Source organism: Alligator mississippiensis, chromosome 10 (assembly GCF_030867095.1).
Source record: "Alligator mississippiensis isolate rAllMis1 chromosome 10, rAllMis1, whole genome shotgun sequence".
NCBI classification, from domain to species: Eukaryota; Metazoa; Chordata; order Crocodylia; family Alligatoridae; genus Alligator; species Alligator mississippiensis.
Genome location: NC_081833.1, coordinates 2,628,216 through 2,648,420, shown reverse-complemented (window position 1 = coordinate 2,648,420; position 20,205 = coordinate 2,628,216). Strand labels below are relative to the sequence as shown.

At 43.9% G+C, this 20,205-nt stretch overlaps 2 protein-coding genes across 2 annotated transcripts in view; one reads left to right on the top strand and one right to left on the bottom strand.

The window, feature by feature from the left end:
• Nucleotides 1-7,525, top strand: part of MORN3 (MORN repeat containing 3) — a 17,918-nt gene extending 10,393 nt beyond the window's left edge. The window contains exons 4-6 of the mRNA XM_006272839.4: nucleotides 164-323; nucleotides 4,016-4,200; nucleotides 4,814-7,525. Of these exons, the coding sequence (XP_006272901.1) occupies nucleotides 164-323; nucleotides 4,016-4,200; nucleotides 4,814-4,906 (438 nt within the window). The 3' untranslated portion in view covers nucleotides 4,907-7,525. The remainder of the gene's footprint in view (nucleotides 1-163; nucleotides 324-4,015; nucleotides 4,201-4,813) is intronic.
• Nucleotides 7,363-20,205, bottom strand: ORAI1 (ORAI calcium release-activated calcium modulator 1). Its single transcript, XM_006272831.4, has 2 exons — nucleotides 19,965-20,205; nucleotides 7,363-11,012 (listed from the first exon to the last, which is right to left on the bottom strand). The coding sequence occupies exons 1-2, from the start codon at nucleotides 20,196-20,198 to the stop codon at nucleotides 10,449-10,451; spliced, it is 798 nt and encodes a 265-aa protein (XP_006272893.2). The 5' UTR covers nucleotides 20,199-20,205; the 3' UTR covers nucleotides 7,363-10,448.

Genomic DNA, 20,205 nt, shown 5'->3' with positions numbered 1-20,205 from the left:
TATTCAAGATGCTGTTAAACACATAGGCCGCTAATTTGCTCATTATTGCTATCAGGAAGCAGTTCCTGAGAATCCAGACTCCATGCACTAGATAAGCTACCTCTTGTGAATGCAGAAAATGCTTAAGCTTGGAGGAGTGAGGACCAAAACCTTGTCATTTTAGGGCTACGGAACTAGATTTTATTCAGACGCCGAATATTACGAAGGGGAATGGAGCAGTGGGCAAAGAAGTGGCTGGGGCAGAATGTACTACAAGGATGGATCCATCTATGAAGGGCAATGGCTGAAAGACCAGCACAGCGGCCAGGGAATGCTTCGCCTATGTAAGTTCCAACAGTTCCTGCACTTGGGGATATGAAAACTGCATGTTGACCTCCAGCACCCACAAACCTCTGATCCCTGCGTGGTCCCCCCTCTTCCCTAATAACGTCCTTGTATTAGGACTATGGGTTCTTCCCCCAAGTCTCTTCCTTGTCTTCAGATCTTGGGTCAGATTCTTTCATCTTTTTTCCCCTGTGATGCTGCCCTCCAGAACAGTGCTGTGACTCAGGCCAGCACAAACCGCGCAGTTTGTTTATTCTTAAATTACCAGGACGGGCCAAGAACGTGTCGTAGCAAACCAGGAACTTTCTAAATGTGGGCACTGCAAAACACGACCTGGTTTTGAATGTTCAGTTTTAATTTCCATTTACTTTGTTTTTGTTTTTGGTTTCAAGTATCATTTGAGGGCCCCTCCTTCCCTGGTGTTACATTTTACCCTGGCCCCCTCCAAAGCCCTGTATTCGCTGGTCAGCTCTGAGCTCAGCCTCACCGGAAATAACATTGAAGCCTTCACGACCAGGAAATGTCACGGGCAATCTCAGGATAAACATAGATGTTTTGGCTCATTGTTCTGCTTGGAGTTAGATCAGTTTGAACTTGAAGCCAAGAATCCTGATCATCTTCCAGTATAAGGAGAGTTTCTCTTAAAATGGTCCTGGAAGGCTATCTCCCTTCCTATGCTGCTGTTCATCCAGTCGGTTCCTCAAGTGAACTCCATACTGATTCAGCAAAGCAGAGAAAAAGCATAGGCAATGCCTTTAGTATGCACTGCATCTAAGACAGAGAGATTGCCTCTCTCTATGTAAAGTCACCTTAACCCAGTGGTTTATCCTAGTTAAATTAACAAAACCAGCCTCCCATGTATAAGTTACATTGCTCATTTGCTTTGGTCCCCTTAATATTACCCACCTCTGGATTACAAATTAGTTGTCCCTCAAGACATATCTACTCACTTTCAGAGCTCGTGCTACTTCAAGCATGGCTTAGAACTGATTATAAGTTGGATTCTCTTGGTTAAAATTAGGCAGCACAATTATTTCATGCCCACAAGCTTAATATATTCAGCTCAGCCCCTGGAAGCAGGCTCACATGCTGGAAGCTTTGCAATAGGAAAGAAAAGCAGTTCTTCAATGGAGGTCACGATGAGCTGCAGCTCAAGATTAAATTGCTTGTGCTGGCACAACGCCTGGAGAGGGTGATCTTAGACTTGGGAATCTCACTGATTTTCTGGCTCCACTTTAGACAGGTTTTTAAAACTAGACCATTGCTCATTGGCAGCAGAGAACAAGGCTGTGAACAATGCAGTGTTTCAGCTGCCTTGGAAAGTGAACAGAAGGGAGTTCCAGTGCATTTCAATCAATCCAGCATGTTGGCCAGGCCAACCCCATGATTTGTTGGACTCCAGGCTGATGGCATGAGAGAATGTAAAGGTACACAGACTGAGTAGTCGCCTCCTTTTGAGACTACTGCAGAGCAGGTGCCAAGGTAGACTGCGGCACCCTCACCATCCTGAACTTCCTTCCTACAAACCTAACCCATATCCAACCTTTGTCACGTGTGTTCAAAAGCACATCCCTGATTCTCTCCTGCTGCTTTTACCAAGTGTTAGCAATTTCCAGACACCCTCACATCCTTTGCAGTCAGCTCAGAAAAGCCGCTGCTGCTGCCACTGCCATCACACAGCAGGCCGGAGTTCCAGCGGCTCAAATCCAAAGGTGCCTCAAAGCCCATGTTATAAGTAGCTTAAAAACAAAACATTATTTTGGAAGTATGTTTTGGCCCAAAACACTACAGCTAGAAAAGAAGGGCTTAGAAGTAGCTTGACCTGACCAACCTGATAGCTTTTTATGATGAGATGCCTGGCTTTGTGGATGTGGGGAGAGTAGTGGACATGATATGCCTTGACTTTAGCAAGGCTTTTGACATGGTCTTCCACAACATTTGTGCAAGCAAGCTAAGGCAGTATAAGTTGGATAAATGGACTGTTAGGTGGATAGAAACTGGGTGGATTGTTGGGCTCAAAGGGTTGCTGCCAGGTTGGCAGCCAGTATCGAGTGGAGTACCCCAGGGGTTGGTCCTGGGTTCAGCTTTGTTCAATATCTTCAGTGGTCTGGAAGATGGGATATAGTGCACCCTTAACAAGTTTGCAGATGACACCAAGCGGGGGGGGGGGAGTAGCAGATACGCTGGAGGGTAGGGTTAGGATTTAGAGACGTTAAGAAATCTCATGAGATTCAGTAAGTGCAAAGTCCTGCACTTGGGACAGAACAATCCCATTCACCGGTGTGGACTGGGGGCTGACTGGTTGGGCAGCTGCTCTGCAGAAAAGGACCTGGGGGTGGCAGGGGACAAGAAGCTGAACAGGAACCAGCAGTGTGCTCTTGGTGTGAAGAAAGCTAACAGCATCCTGGACTGAGTTAGCAGGAGCATTGTCAGCAGATGGAGGGAAGTGATTCTTCCCCTCTATGTGGCACTGGGGAGGCCACATCTGGAGTCTTGTGTCCAGTTCTGGGCCCCCCGCTACAGAAAGGATGTGGACACATTGGAAAAAGTCCAGCAGAGGGCTAGGAAAATGGGTGTGCGGCTGGGGGACAGGACTTACTAGGAGAGGCCGACGGACCTGGGCTGATTTAGTCTAGAGAAGAGGAGACCGAGGGGGATTGAATAGCAACCTTCAACTCCCTGCAGGTTGCAAAGAGGATGGAGCTGGACTGTTCTCAGCGGGGGCAGATGACAGGACAAGGGGCAATGGGCTCAAGTTGCACCAAGGGAAATTTAGATTGGATATTAGGAAAAACTTTCATGAGGAGGGTGGTGAAGCATTAGACCAGGCTCCCCAGAGAGGTTGTGGAATCTCCACCTTTGGAGGTTTTTAAGACCCAACTGGACAAAGCCTTGGCTGGGATCATCTAGTTGGGGCTGGTCCTACTTAGAGCAGGGGGTTGGACTAGATGAACTCCTTTCCCACCCTATTTTTCTATGATTCCAACCTCCTTCAGAAGCACAGCCTTACGTGGTGGCTACTTTTCGACCCAAGTAGGATTCTCATTTCCTTGTAACTCTGTATCCTATAGAAGTGCTTCTTGTCAATCATGGTCCTATTATTAAATATACAGCCAAAATGCATGTAAAGAGGTACCACTTGTCCAGATGGTGTACTAGGACTGGGCCTACTTCTTGGCCCTACATAGGCACATGAATATCCTGGTCTGAAGGTCATTTATAAAAGTTACTTGCAAGTCATACTTGAAATGCAGGTTATGTTCATTGGACACAAAGGTCACCTGATATTTCTGACTTAACTGAGGTCTTAAGGAACAAGAATCCAATATAAGGTTGCTGTACTTTAAGACAGGGTTGCTAATTCTGCTTTATTGTGAATTTTGTTTAGAACGTGCATGGAAACTGAATAAAAGTCCATGAAAACAAAGTAATTTAAAAACTCATACAAGTATTTGATAGTTGTTGCTGTGTCCTCCCAGTTCTACGATAGAGCAGCTGGAGCACTATTCAGACCGAACGCATTCCTGCTACGCAATGCTCGGTCTCCTCAAGTTACTCCTATAAACGGAGCTAGAATAAAGACTTAACCTGGATAAACTACCATCAGTGTATGTTTTGTTTCACCTCCGGTCACCTGGTGAAAGTATGCCTGTTTCACTATCTGTTCCCTTTTTTTATTGCATCATTATAGCAAATGAAAATCGGTATGAAGGAACCTGGAAAGATGGAAAGAAACATGGGCCAGGAAAGTTTTTCTACTTGGACAAAGGACAGCTGTTTGAAGGTTTCTGGGTTGCAGATGTGCCAAAGTCTGGCACTATGATTGACTGTGGCAGGGAAGCAGCTCCAGCCCCTACTCAGTATCCAATCCCAAAGGTAACTGCTTCCCATTAGGTTTTAAAGCACACAGCTGGGTAACATTTATTTCTCCAAGTCCATATGGAATCTATTGTTGCTATGCATGAATTCAGGAGGAAACCGTACAATCATTAGGTATTGCATAGTTACCACAGCTAACTTCAGTCTGAAGCAGTGTCTGTCCTGCTCAGCACCACCAACAGCTTGCTAGATTAGGTGGACCTCTAGTCTGCTTTAGTATGACTGCACTCATTGGTTGACTGCAGACACCTTGTCTGTTGTTGAAACTGTAGTTGACACCTAGCAGGTCACAGAGAAGAGAAAAAAAACCCCAATATCAGTACCTGGTAGTACCTGCCATTCAAACCACTGGGGCAAGACTTGGTTACACTTTGGCTAATACTGTGTACTTGCCAACAGCACTCACGTTCTCTACAGTGACATGGAGAGAGAAATACACACTTGGTATCCTAATAAAAGCAGGAAAGTGTAAGAACTGTTTGGAAATACTGCAGGACAAACTGAAGTCCTACTAAAAGGAATATTCTCCATTAGCTCTCGAGTAATCAGCATTTACAAAAACTGACCTTTCTTGAATTATATAGCATAATTTACTTGTGTTTTAATTTAGATTGAATTGGCCAATCCAGATGGTGTTTTGGAAGAGGTCTGGGCAATGTTTGATGACCGCCAAGAAGATCAAATGGATGCTGGGAGAAGATGAGAGAATGCAGTCCTCGGTTTCCTCATTTGGAACATTGTCCTAGGTCTGTAGAGTACCATATTGGGCTGCGCTCTTTAAAGCAGAGACATCTGCAAGCTCACTCTGTTTCCAAACACTTTGCTAGCACCTCCAAACCATCCGTGTGGACTTCTTTCTGTATTCATATTTCCAAATGAACTATTTTGCTTGGGAGTTTGGAAGCTGAAGAGACCTTGTAGGAAGAAATAATCCTGCCCACATATATACTGAAGTCAGTGGCTTTCTCCTATGAAACAGGAAACCAACTTCTAGGCTGTTTTAATGCCATACAATACAGTCAAATAGACTGAAAGCTAAGCACACACCCTTTACACTATCTTCCAGTCGCAAGAATTTGAGTCATGGCAGAATCTTGGAAGATGCATATTTTCCGTTCTTCAAGCCACAAACACAAAGTTAATTTAGTCCTAGTGTTAAATAAGGGACGCGCAGATGCCGGCATTGCATACTTATCAGCCGGAGACTGGCTGACTGTTGTCAGCCTGGTATTGCAGAACAAGACCATGTCTACTGGTGGCCACAGAAGAAAGCAGCTACAGCAGCCTGAATTTCTTCCTACTATAATTCCATGATGGTAGCTGCATTTTAAAAATCAGCTTATAAACTCCAGGTAGCTTTCCTGGAACTTGATAACGTAAGAGTAATTTTTTTGCTGGATTATATACTAACTAAACAAACACGAGTCTGGTTTGCAGCCTGACTCAGGACTCCTGCATCACAGTGGTATGAAGTTAGCCTTCAGTGGAACAGCTAACCCTAAAGCAAGAGCACTAAGTGCTATCCCTACTCTCCACGTCCAGTTAATCAAATAGAATTGACCCAACAGTGCCGGTTTCTTTTTAAAAACACCCCATTATTCTTACAGGATACTTTTTTTTGAGCTGAGCTTGAATGCAACAACTAAGCCTTTGCACCTTTGAGGAGTATTTCTCATTCAAGCTCCAGTGAATAAGCTTTTTGTGGATGAACAAGCTAAATTGGAGTTTGAGTTCTCTGCACAGCCTATAGCGCCACACTTGCATCATCTATTTAATCTGCCCTCTGATTTAGCTTCAGTGCTGCAGTCTAGCCAGATTGTGACACCCGACTGCACTGGTCACATGGCCATACTCACTTCCACAGAGAGTGAACTTCTTCATTGAACAGCTGGGGGAGATGGGCACAGTGTCTTAGCTCAGTACAAGTTACTTCTTTTCAGGGCCTTTTCCCACTTGCACACGAGATGGGAGGCAGGATTTCTTTAACATGCTGTAGGAAACTGGAACATAGGAAAAAAACTGAAATGCCCTCTCTCTTGTACCCCTTCCCCACACCCCTCTTGCCTTCCCCCAACGACACTTAGTAGAACCCACCATTGCGCGCAGAAGCTGAGCTTCACACAAATGTCAAGCAGGCCCGACAGATCTGGGAATGGATGTTGCCACAAACCAAAATGGGCATTGCAACAAACCAAGTTCTAATTCTTTTCCCCCCCCCCCCCCCCGCCATCAATATGAGATTGCATCTTTCTCTCTACATTTAATACAAGGATGAGAGAATTTAACCACTCTGTGACCAAAGGTCACCGCTGCCAATTTTAGCATCACATTCTACCATCACATCCCTCTGGTCTTCAGTGCGTGCGTCTACACGTTGCCGTATGGCGACAGTGACGCACCATGCCACCCTAGTGACATAGCAATCATGTGAATCTACACACGATAGCTATGTTGCTGTCGCAGCGCAGTCCCTGCTTATAGCGCACCACTACAGCATGTGTGCCGCCTGTACAGTGCAGTATGGGCAGTTATTGCGCCGTTGTAGTACTTCCAAAAGGAAGTACTAAAATACAGTGATGTGTAGACATGCCCAGTAAGTCATAACCGTCAAGTGGGATTGCTACCTTGAAGTCAATGGAGCCACACCAGTAGCTTAATTTCTATACTGGTACAAGGACTTCTTTTTTGTAGCAGACTGCCACTAGGTTTTGTACGAGCACACTATTTGTATGCGGCACTGCAACCAGTTAACAAGAGCCAGTGTTATGAGTCAGGGACCACATCATGAGATCATCTGTTTACACCACTTCCAAATATCGCTCATTTTGTTTATTGTTCTTTTAACTTTTCCTGGCTCTCATCTGAGTAAGGGTCTTCTTTTTCAGACACTCCATAGAGAATAATACCAACACAATTCTTCGTCCCAAGAAACAAGCAGCGTCAGAATTAGGAAACATGCTGAGGCTATATTAAGCTTGTTATGCTGACTAGCAGCCAGAAAGGCTTTGCCTTTGTCTGGAAAACTAGAGAGAACCTGGTATCTGACACACTGCATGATTAAACACTGAACATGTTTAAGAGGACATCCACAGGAACCTGGGGTTACAATAAGTACTGAAGGTGTGCATTGTCTGGCGTCTTGACAAGATAAAATAACCATGCCGACCAAGTATATTTTTATTTAATTATTATAAAGTCATTTATATCTAAGTAAAAGCTGTATACAGTAACTGATGTTTAAAGTGTCTGAGGTAAATGCTTAATACCATTAGTATAAATAAGGAATAAAAATAAAACGGTGTGCTCTACTGTTCAGAGTCCACACTTGGCATTGTAAGTTCTGGCCTTTCGTCTGCCCACTGCTCAGGTGCATGGCTGCACAAGACAAGACAACTGCGCCATTTACCCAGTTGTCAAATGGAAGAAACACAAGAGCTGTGTTGAAAAGTGCAGTTATAGTCAGAAAACATATGGTCATAATGACACTCACTTAAAAGTACAGTGTTACTTGTAGCTCCACATTTTCCTCTACTGCTGTATGGAAGACTTGCAACATACAGGTAACAGACTACTTTTGTCCAGGCAAACAGTATAAGTGATTACATGGAATAAGCTGGGGAAAAAAGTGCTAACCTCTCATTCACAATCATTTTAAGAGAGTTGCAATTGTGGACACAACATTTTCAGGGGGAAGTATCCCCAGACCTGATAGTGTCCCTTTGATTCTGTTTGTACACTAGTGCAAATAATTCAGGCTGGCTTGATTTACAATGGCTTTGTAAAAAGCTAGTTTCCCCAGGAAAAGGTAGATATTGTTACCTTTAGTACTGTCAACAATCTTAGTAGAGGATGGGAAGATAGATCAGTGGTTCTCAACTTCTTTTGATTTCAGGCATCCTTGACAGACTCAAGACACCCCTCATTAGACTCGGGGTTCCCCTCCAGAACCTGGCAGGGAAGATTCGCACCCTGTACTTCTGTCCCGTCGCTCTGGTTGAGAATCACTGGACTAGAGTTTAGGCCTAGGCTGCTCCAACTTTCATAACTGTTTTAGAGTGCTTCTCCAACAACTGAAGTAAATGGTTACAAATTTAATCCCATCAGCACTGTAGGAACAAACAGCCACGGCACAACTGGAAGGATTCTGGTCGTAAACAAAATCGTTCATTTTATTTTGGTTACAAAGACTACAGGGCTGGCAACATCAGAACCAGAATGAATCCAGTTCAATTTTCAGAGTCCAGGAACAATTTGTGGGGGATGGCACTTGGGAAGGGGGTTTTTTCCTTGCTAATTAACAAAAGTATACTGGATGCAAGACTGTTTAAGACAACTATGGTACTCCTCCTTTGAAATAATTTCTGAATATAAACTGCACTTTTGGTCTAACCTGTCTATCAAGTGTGGTTCCAAGAAACCAGTCCCATTCACACCACACATTTGACAGGAAATCTTTGCAAAATTAGGACCTTATTTATAAAGCGCATTGAGATATCTGGAAAAAGAGGGGCTGGGTGTTATGGACTAAATTTAAACCAGGCATAAAAAGGCACAACTTCCATCAGGCTGAATCCGATACAATAAATCTCAAAATTACACTCTCTAGCATACAGCTATGAGTGGGGTCCCTGTTCTTTTCCAGTGGATTTGAAGAGTCACGAACCAGTATTTCCTGGATTAAAAAACAAAACCAAATCCTTTTCACATTAAAACCAAACCACTTTCATCCTTCAGCAATGTCAGGAAAACCCTGCAAAAAACAATTTACTCGTAAATAGACCTGGACTCAAACCCACTCTGAAAGAATCAGGGACAAAACTTGCAGTCCTCAGGCAAAATAACCCTTCTCATTGAAGTCAGTGAAAAGAAGAAGTTTTCACCTGAGGAACTATACAGTATATTTGAGGGAGAAACTTCAAATTTTGAGATAACAGCTTGAGGTTAAAAACAGTAGCCTCATTCTATCAAAGATGCACGTGTCTGAAAAAAATAAGCAGCAATATTACAAATCACCCATTTTCATAAATAAGTCTATATAGAAAGTAGTCTTCCAGCACCTCTTGGAAGCATGATCATAGAAGACAAAAATTATTAAAATCCTAAATACAACAACATTTGAGCAAGCAGTTTTTTCTAACAAAACCAAGGCATAGCTAATTACTTGGGAGTCTAACACAGACCTTTTAAGTGCCTTTTACTGTCTGTATCAGAGAATTTATTCAAAATATATATATTTTTATATAAAAAAGTAGAAAATAATTGCTACTTTGGCTTGAAAGAACAGCAATTGTTCCGGCATAATTAGGTGTCTACCATTTTTTGCCATGGATAGGACCCCCTCCACCCCCCCCCAAAATAAACAACCCCCCCCACATCACACTACTAGCAACAAGTTCTCAAGCAAAAAAAAGTCCAGTGATAATTTCCATTTAGCTTTCTTCTTTTCTTTTTTAAAAGGTTCCTAAATAGAAACAAGCACTTTTATCTTTTCAGATAACATGTGCTGGCTCAAAGATATTACAGCAGTTATTGCTTTTCTGTACATTTTCTTCCAAAGAAGAATACAGGTAGGGCCTCAGTCCTACTGATGTGGCTCATATCACATCATAAAAAGACTGGTCCTGAAGGGTTAGATAACTTATAGCTGCCACAGCAAGTAGTAGTGCTAGAGTAATAATTACCTGGCAGCAAAATAGGACTTGGGGAGGCCAAGGGAAAAGAAGGGCGGTAGGGAAAGCTTTCACTTCCAGCATCTGTCAGACTTTTAGCAAGCTCAGCACTAGCACTGAAGCAGAGTGCTAACTACTGCATGTCCCAAGTAATTTGTATCTTGCCATGCAACATGTACTGGACAAGCACTACTTTCTAGCAAACACCAACATCATATGCAGGGAGAAATCAGGCTTCCTGACCCACCCCATCAAACACCAAGACTTAGAATTTAAATTTTCCTGACACATTTACATAGCCACTGTTTCGTTCTGATGTTAAATAATCCAACAGGAGGAGGGAGGAGAAAAAGCATGCTCAATATGGCCATGCCTCAACACCCAGCCCTCTACATGTCATAGCATTTCTGGATAGCTGACAAGGATAGTGCAATGTTTGGTGCTTTCTGTGAAAACCGAAACAGTGCTTCTAAATCTCTCTTTGAATAGACAGTACAGGCAATTCATGCATGGGGGAGTCAACATAGCAGGGCAGAAGCTGAGAAGCAGATTAAAAAAAGATATATAGTACAGGTTTTATGCAAAATGACTGCCAGGAGGTGGCATGGTGTCGCCTCTGTGATCCAGCTGATCCTGAAGCCGAGCAAACTCTGCAAGTTCATTCAGTTCTTGGAACTGCCTGTCTGTTTTGTGGCTCACCAGCGACCGATAGAAATGGACCGCAAATATTATGAAAACTAATCCAAAAGGAACCATGATGGATGTCGAGGCAATGGCTGCTGCCTTTCCAGGGGTCATGGTGTAAGTGGTGTTAGGGACTGGAACAACAGGGTTCTGGAGCGGAAGAAATTTCACCCAACACAGCAGCACCACCTCTGCCAGAAAAAGCAGAGTGCCGATGACTGTGGAGAACGCCCAGGCGAGCTCAATGTGCCGGTGCATGCGCTCGTGAGGGGACTCCTTTACAGAGTTGAGGTTATGCACATTGCTCACAGCCTCTATGTTTGGAAGGATGCAGGTACTTATCATGAGGGCGAAAAGATGAACTGCAACAAGCACAGTAGTACACGCACTGAAAGCAATCAAGAGACCTGCAGGGTAGGCGGTATTGGACTCTATCTGCACCTCTACCATAGCCACCTGGAAAGGAAGAAGAAATAAAAAGCAATGAGTAAAGGAATATCTGAAAGTGTACAATATCTGACTACGCACAAGCAGGCTTAAACATTTCCATCTTAGGATAATACAACATTTAACAATACAGTTTAATTCTCACCATTCAAGCTTGGACAATGAAAACACACTTGTCAACATCATTCGCTGGTTCTCATACACAATGGTGCAAAGTCTGGGCTCCAAACACTGCAGCAAAGTAAACTGAAAGCCAAGAAAGCTTTCCATTTGAAAAGATTCTGTTCATGTTGGCTGCAACTGCAACATTTCATTGTTTGGGGTCTGCGTTGTGAAACAGGACACTCCGTTTAGACAAATTCTCAGATCTACTTTTTACTAAGCTGTAAAGAGTATCAAGAATAAATGGAACGACTGGCAGTATCAGTGCTTCCAACTCCAAAAGCTCTTCAACAAAAAAGCCAAAGGGGGAGGGACACAAATTCCCAAAGAACAGGAGCCCTTCACCAAAAAGATGACCTTGCTTCTACTCATATGTTAGGACTCTCAATTTAAAATTCCTCCGCTTATTCCAAATGCAGGAGCAAAGGAGGCTCCAAAAAGTACTTGGCTCAACAAAACAGAGGTTAGTCAAATGAAGCACGTTATGAAATGCAGGTACGGGGATGAGCAGTATGAAGAGGGCAAGTTACAGAAGCAGAAGACAAAATGGGGCCACAAGTAGCAACAAGGCACTACACGTTCACTGCTTTGTCTTAGCTGCATCAAGCTTAGTCTACTTAGATGTCCGGTTTCATGGCATTTCTACATTGAGATATCTGACACTACAAATCCCAACAGCTAAAGCACAGGATGCATTAGCCAACCCGTGCTTTTAGACAAACTCGTTTCACCATGCATTCAAGGCCTGCTGCCAAAAAATGTTTTTTCAATGAGAGCTTCAAGCACTGTCAGTAAATAATTCCACGTTACAATACACTTGTGAAAAGAGCAGGCAGTCCCTTATCACTTGCCGTTTGGTATCCAGTGATATTTGTTAAACTTAAAAAAAAACAACAAAACACGCAACCTATGGTTTCTCAACTCTGAAAAAAACAGAATTGGGGGGTGAAGAACAAGCAGGAAAGGAGTACCCCCATCTGTCTGCACTCACTCCCTTGGACACCACATGAAGCACTTTCACCAAGAATAGCTCTTTCAAACACTGTCCTACGGACAAAAAGCATCAACTGGACCATGCTGAACCGGAGTCAGATGAAACTAAGTGCACAAAGATAGCTGTTTAATCATGATGCTACCTTCTCTCTGCAGCATTGCTTGTTACTGTCCCAAGGACTTCAGCAGGATGCTGTGGCTTATCCGGCACTGTCAGCAGCCAGGCAGCTATGTTCCACCTATAGAGCCTGAGTTCATTCAGCAAAGGATTTTGTTTCTATGCATATCAATCCAATTCCTTTCCTCCATTACCTTATTAGTGCTTGTCTTGAGCTTGACAGCTAAGGTGGCAAATCTATTTTAGCCTCAAGAACATCTCTTTACTAAAAGATTGCTCAGATCCTCTATGCTAATACTTTAACACACTGGAAGCCAGACTCTAAGCCTACTAAAGAGCCAGCTTCATAAGATGGAGAAGACCGGATGCTTTTTAGGAAGTCACGTATTAAGAATCTATTATTTAAATTCCTCTTCAAGTGTAAAGGAAATCTCACATCAGTGAGCCGATATCTCCATAGGATGCTAGTTAAAGCTGTCTCATCTTGGAAGTCAGGCAGCAATATTTTTATAATTCTAGCCTACCTCTGTTCAAGGGGAGGCTCGTCTCTCCTTCTAGACCCATTTGGTCTAAGCATGAACATGAAGAAGAGGAAAGAAATTCTCCTTCCTCTTTTTGGTGTGCAAGTAGCCAATCCTGAATTGTGAAAGTATTGCATCTAACAGCTCCAGCACTGTTTCCAAATTGATTTCGTCCATGTTCCCCAGCGCACACAACTTTTTAAGAAACTAGTTTGGGTGAAACAGCATTTAGACACAATCTTTTAGCTCTGTATCTGATCCAGCAGAGATGGACTATTAGGACACAATAAAACTATAGAAAAAACTGGGGAAGTGGGTGACAGGAAAAACAACTTTTCTCTGTGGCAGATGTGTTATAACCTTGCCTTCTGCCCAAGTTTATGGCATTGGACTCTTTCCAGGATCTCGTTAAAGAAACACACTATGCCTTGTAACCCACTGTGAATAAGTTATACCTTAAGCGCAGGGATGAGCAAAATGCAGCCTGCGGGCTGGATGTGGCCTGATAGACCATCCTATTCGGCCCATGGGGACCCTAAAAAATTTAGAAAATTAATATTTATCTGCCCTTGGCTGCCTGTCATGTGGCCCTCGATGGCTTGCCAAAACTCAATAAGCAGCCCTTTGCCCAAAATAATTGCCTGTCTCTGCCTTAGTTTCCTCCACAAAGGCAAGACCTACAGTTTACAGAACCGAGAGAGGTAGTCAGCCCAATTAGTCTGAAGCGAGGCAGAAGGCAGGGCAGAGTGGGACCTGCACTTTAGAAAGACAGGCTACTACTAACGTGGTTGCTTGGCAGAGTAAGTTTTAATTGTGCAGGAAGCCTCTAACTGTATCAGAACATAGGAGATGTCTGTCATGCATCTGTAATGCCACTGCAAGAGGCACGACCAAATACACTGCATAGCAGGAAGGGTGTTATTTTCCTCTAGTTCACAGCAAATGCCCCACCTAATTAATTACCTTGGATGGTTCCACATTTTGGTGTTTTTTAGGCACAGGAGTTTCAGCTAGGTGTCAGAACCATTTTTACAGCTAGTCCAAGTACCAATCTTTTGGTTAGCTCGGACCAACACAACTATTGTCCAGAAAAACCAGCAGAATAGAAACAGGCTCTTTCAGGTGCCAAGCCAGGAAAAGATTAGTCGAGAAGCAGCAGAGCAACAGAGATGATTTCTGCTGGTTTGGAAAGGGAGCATGAGCTGGCACCATTTGGGAAGTGACAGAGGTTGGAAGGGACCCAGGAGCTCAGCCAGCACTTGGGCCACTGGCAGCAGGATTTAGGATTGATACCAATACCACCACACAAGCGCACTTTTTCCTTTTAAAAGGTTCCTTTAGACACTGTCCCCCTCAAGTCCCATTCTGCGACCATCATGACTGCGACAAAAGCATCTTTCCTTGTGACGTCAGTTTACTGATATAACTGCAAGACTAATGCATCCCTTGACAATGCCCCCAAACTGAAATACAGCCGCTTGACAAAATTGAGGCCTACACTTAAAATTTGAGACTGGCCTTTCAAAGCAGCCTATGGGAGGCAGGCAGCCAAATCTTATTAAAATTCAACTGGATTTGGGCACATAACTACCGTCGACTCCCCTGAAAAATCCCCGTTTAAATTCTTGATCTGACACGAAGGGAGGCCCCTGTCCCATTGTTGCAAACACGGACAGCTTGCCCTGTGGAAGCGGTTGTAAGCCAGCTCCAGTTACACTTTAACAGTTCAGAAGCGAGTCCAAATAATTTCCTTGTGTATAATGCTGCATTGTCCCTTCCTGCACACAGTTTGGCACAGAGTGGCCTAACGAACATTTTCTGCTAACAACGTACTGTGTTTTTATGTGCTCTTGGATAGAAACGACATTATGTGTTTCTGACAATAACAATCAGTGCTCCAATGCTTGGCAAGGAGTCAGTAACAATTTACTAATAGTAATAACAGTTTCCCCCAGCAACAGAAAAATAAAAAACAGCTTAGAAAGAAGTTGCAGCTGGACATGGGACTGTAAAAGAAGTCTGCCCATCTACTGCAGTTTGGTAGAAATAATTTCCTTGGCCTGCCCCTTGGTTCAGCACCACAAGGGCAACAGTCGGTGAATTAATATTCTGCTTCCCATTTCAGTACCATTCGCAGGTGTTGGAAGGCACAGATCCATAAGTTAACATCTGGACTCATTCCAGGACAGTACAGGGTTTGAAGTTTGACTACTGATTTGGGGAACATTTTCTTCTGAGAAAAAGGCTGGAATAAAGAGCGAGTCAGCCCAGGGAGAATGAGAACTAAACGAAGCCAAAAGTTGGCAGAGTGAAAAACAAAGAATGAGAAAGCAATAGGCTAAAGAAAAACAGGCGCTTTGTACACTCTTCAAATAAAAAGGCACCCAACAAGCAACAAGAGGGGATTGCTATTACACATGCACCTCTTTAGGACTTAAAAAGTGAATTTGAAGGGGAAAGATAAAGGTAACAGTGAACATCCACTTGTGTTACAGGAAAACGAGAGAGATATATTAAAGATACCAAACTGCCATCAGGCCTTCCTTCCTGCAGGGCTAAGTCTCTAGAGCAGGGGTCTATACTTCAAGACAGAGGAAACATAATCAATTTTTGCTGCCACCTGCATGAACAAGAACAGTGAACATTGTTTCAGGAAGGTTTTGGCCAAGTCACACATTTGCATCCGGTTCAGAAATCTGCTACTCACTTTCTACGGAAAGAGGAAAAGAAACAGAATTTGGTAATCCAAGCATTCTGTATTATTTGAGAACTATTTATAAAGGACTTCCTCCCCCAACCCAAGAAGGCAGCTCCTCTGGGGTAATGGGCCTGACCCATATGACTCACAACTACAGAGCCACCCGTGTCTTCTTCCCTTTGTGTTAACATCAAACACCAGCACTAATGCACAACTGGGTAAAACTCAATGGATTTAACATGCCAAACACACCCTGCAGGAGATGAAAAGAGTGTCTGCAGCAACTCAACCATACTCAAAGCCATGTTATCTTTTAGTTGGCAAATAATTTTTTTTTAATTTTTTTTTTTTTTAAATAGCCATTTTTTGTTTCCCCATCCCCCACTCCAGGTTCTGCAATGATTTTTATCAGATACGCACAGGCAGTCCCACGACACGATTTGCAGACAGAATTGTTCTCCAATCAGGCCAAGGTAAAGATCCAGTCCCAACAGTTTAGGGTCAACTTTGTGAGGGACTCCTGCAGTAGCGATGTGACAGTACAGCTACAGAACCTGATTCATGTGCCCTGCAGAACTGCACTGGCATAGACCAGATCTCACATCACTGCTGCTCTCCATGGCCTTCAGATTTGAGAATTAGCCAAGTGCAAGAGAGAGGAGGAGGGAAGATGTTGTCATCTAAACCAAGAATCACTGATCTGGGCCCCTTGGGACTCTAATCTTGATTGGGTGCAGCTGCAAATGAAACATGGATTATAGAAATACTTTCTTAAATCTTTATTGGTGCAGTTCTGTTTTTAGAAATCTTGACAGCTGAGGAATGAGTTCAGAAGACTGTATCTACCACAAAAGGGCAAGAGTGGGTTGTTTCTCTTAAACTGCTTGGATGTGAAAGCTTGTATACCAATAGCTAGATGACAACACAGCTGAAGTTTGAATCACTAGTCATATTTAAGAAGCTCATCAATATAATTCAGTAGATAATACCTTCCAGATGCTAGATAACTGCATACATAAATCAATAGTCTTGTTATTGTAGTGCAGTACAGGTACCTTTATCAAAAAAGAAAACTCTTTTTACATTTCTGAAATTATTTCAATGACTATTGGAACTTAAGAATTTCCCTATAGTATCTGCAACCCATATACCATAGCACTGCGCTAGTTCATGAGAACATGCCAATTTAACACTATTTAAAGGGCAATACTGACTAGCCTGTCTTCAATACTCAAGCAAAGCAAAATGTAAGAGTATAAATAAGCAATAAGTAGAGGAAAAGTAAGAGAAATGATAACTCCTGGGAGTTTATATACTTAAATTAAAACTGGACCCACCAGTGCTATAACCCACCAGCACTGGATTATAAATACACACATTTTTTATCCAGACCATGTTATTTTAATAAACAGCTTCATTCTGGAAGGATACAAAATACTCTGTTTATAGTTACTGCACATAGCAAGTAATGCTCCAGCATTCACAATGAGAAGTTGAGCATGATCATCTCTGTAACACTGGAAACAGCCCACAGCCACATGCTGGACAAAGGCAAAAGTTATTTCCAAGATCTTAAGAGGGAACTAGAAACAAAGGAGAGGCAGTAAACCATCTTTTAAAGCACAGGTGGCCAACCTGTGGCATGAGTAGCCCCTGTGTGTGGCACATGGCCGATAAGGAAGGGAGCAGGAAGCATAGCAGCAAGCATAGCAGCAGACAGGGTAGGCAGCAGAAAGTAGGGCAGCTTTATTTACATTTAGTTAAAACTAAACTCCAATTAAAGTTCCTTTCCATGGCTGGACCGTAATGTTGGCAGCCCCTAAAACCAGCCCTCACACACTCACCTGCTGGCTTTAGACACATATCTTCCCTCTGAACAAGACGAAGACCTTTAAGATGCCAACGGCACAGACAGAATTTAGCCCCTAAATTTTTTCACAGAAAACTTTCCAAAAAACAAAATGTGGATGCTTAACTGTACAAGAAACATTTTCATGGCACCAAACATTTTTAGGCTTCTTGAATTTCTCATTTTTAAATGAAAGAATTTTTTTAATCAAATTTTTAAATGGTCTTCTCCACAAATAGCAGGATTGGGGGTCTCACTTAAAAAGAAGAAAGGCACAGAGTCAAGAACTGGTTTCCAATGGCAGCTTATTAACCCAAAAACGTTGAAGTTGAGAGGCAATTTCCAGAACATTCAAACGTGATGAATATTCACACAATCATTTCTCACTACAAGAGAGATTCTGCTCATACACCAAACAGCGGGTTTATCCTAAGTTACCAGGGTAATTAGTACTACTTGGCAACTATAAGACATTACACAGTGCAAACACAGAAGTCACACCCTCAGCACAACACAGCAAAGGATTTATTTTGTTTGTCTGAAACGGTCCATACTACAGAGAGTTACGACAAATCCAAGACCTAAGTAGGATCATGCTGTTGGGCTCCTGGTGCAAACAAGCAGCGTCTCCATGGTCTTACACATTTCCTACCAATTCCAGAGTTGCGAGTCATTTAATCTGTAATATTACTCCCCCACCCCTTTTTTTATTTTTTTTAAAGATATGGAAAACAGGAGATACGGGGTTTTTTGTTCATTACCACCTATCACAGCTAGGACAAGACACTGGGACAAGAAGTTGCAGTGAAAAGCTGCTCTGCTGCACCAGAATGCGCATACGGAAAGAATAACTGCAGTGCTACTAACATTAATTGCCGGCCTGATGCATGTTACCCAGTGGGAACAAACTCATCTGTGCCACTGCTCTAACACAGTTGCCTGTCAGTCAAATGAATGCCAGTCTACCAACGCCTCTGAAGACTTGTATTCTGTTTTTAGCCATTGAAGAACGACAGTGACATTTATTTGACCGTCAGGACACTGTTCCACACTAGTAACTGTGTTTTGAAACAGCATCCTCACTTTAAGTGCCATTGTTCTGACTAGAATATACAGCTAAGGAGCTAGAAACATTTTGCTTCTCTTCTTCGGTGTAAAAACCAGACCTGTAAGACACAGATTTAGCAGTGATGCATTTTTTGCTGAATGACAGACTATAGAACTAGCGAATTATAATATTGTAGACCAGGCTTGTCTAGCATGCGGCCCCCCAAGCTGTTTTCTGAGACTCAAGGTGCTGCGATGGGAAACCGAAGTAAACACTGTACTTTTGTTTCGGGGGGCCGGGCGATGTGCTACCGCTTCCTGTGAGGTCTCTGAATATGGCTCGCCGGCCCACCGGGCGATAAAAAGTTCATGATCCAGCCCCACATTCAAAAAGGTTGGACACCCCTGTTGTAGACCATTACGCTACCTCTCGCTTCAAATAACTCTGGCTCCCAGGCTGCTATTATAATAGGGAACACACACACACACACACGCACACAAAAAAAATACCAGGACTGAAGAGTACATTAAAGGGTTCCCAAGATGCTAAGAAACATGGTAAACATCTATATTTTAATCAATATTTCATATACCACAATCTTCCTTTCAAAAACAAGATTTGGAGATACTGCAATCTTTGTGAAAAACATTAGGCAATTCAAAGGAAAACGGTGACGTAAATCACTTTAAGTTAAAAAGTAGTGAATGTGCCCTTGAGCCCCATGTTTTTTTCTCCTTTTCTTTGGGTTTTCATTATTGTCTGACCCCGGGGCTCTTTCCTGCCCAGGGCAGGGGCTCGCACTCGATGATTTACCGAGGTCCCTTCTGACCCTAAGAAATCCATGAAATGCAAGGGTCCCCCTTCCCCCTTTAACACCCCTTCCTCCCGGCTGCTGCTGGAAAGAGCCACACATGAGAAAAACCATCTCAGGTACTCTCAGTGGTGCCATCAAGCACCTCAAAACGTTAGACGAGGAAAAAAAACAACAAGCGAAGGGGTCCCGCGGTTACGGCAGCCATGCGCGGTACGCAGGGCGAGCGCTAGGAAAAATGCTTCATACACAAGTCTGATTTCTCCCCATCAGCGGCACGCGTCGCGGAGGCAGAGTCGCCGTTGAGGGCTCCGAGGTCGCCAGAGCTACCGACTGGGATGCGAGAGGCGTTTTGTTTCGCTCCCCCCTATCCTACGCGAAGCACCGCAACTCGCTTGAAACTATGCTGAGGGGCTGCCTCTAATAAATACACAGGAGAAGAGTTAAACAAAGCAGGATACAGCACCGCTGGCTACACGAGCGGGAGCGGAGCGGCAGGACAGGGCAGGGCAGGACAGGACAGGACACGCCGCGGCAGAGGAGCGAGCGAGACGGCAACAGGAGCGCGGAGCGGGACACAATTTTGCGGGGCCAAAACCTGGTGGTTTTTCATAAAACACCTCATCGCTGCCACGCGTCCCGACCTGGCGGCTGCAACAGAAGCAGTGAGGAGGGCGGCAGAAAGACACGTGAAAGCGGCCCGCGCGGTGCTCGGCGCTGCACTGCCCGGGAGTAAAGGGGGGGGGGGGGAGGGGGCTCACCATGGCGAAGCCCGAGAGCAGCGCGGAGGTGCGGCTGGACGCTTTGAGCTTGGCCCGGCTGAGGTAGAGCTTCCGCCAGGACAGCGCCTGCATCGAGTGCTCGCTCAGGCTCATGGGCTCTCCGGCAGCGCCGGCTGCACCAGCCGGACTCAGCGCGGCGGCGGCGACGGCTATCGCTTCATGGCGGCGCCCGGCCCGGCTCTTCGGGCCGCCGGGAGGCCCCGCCCCGCGCATGCGCACT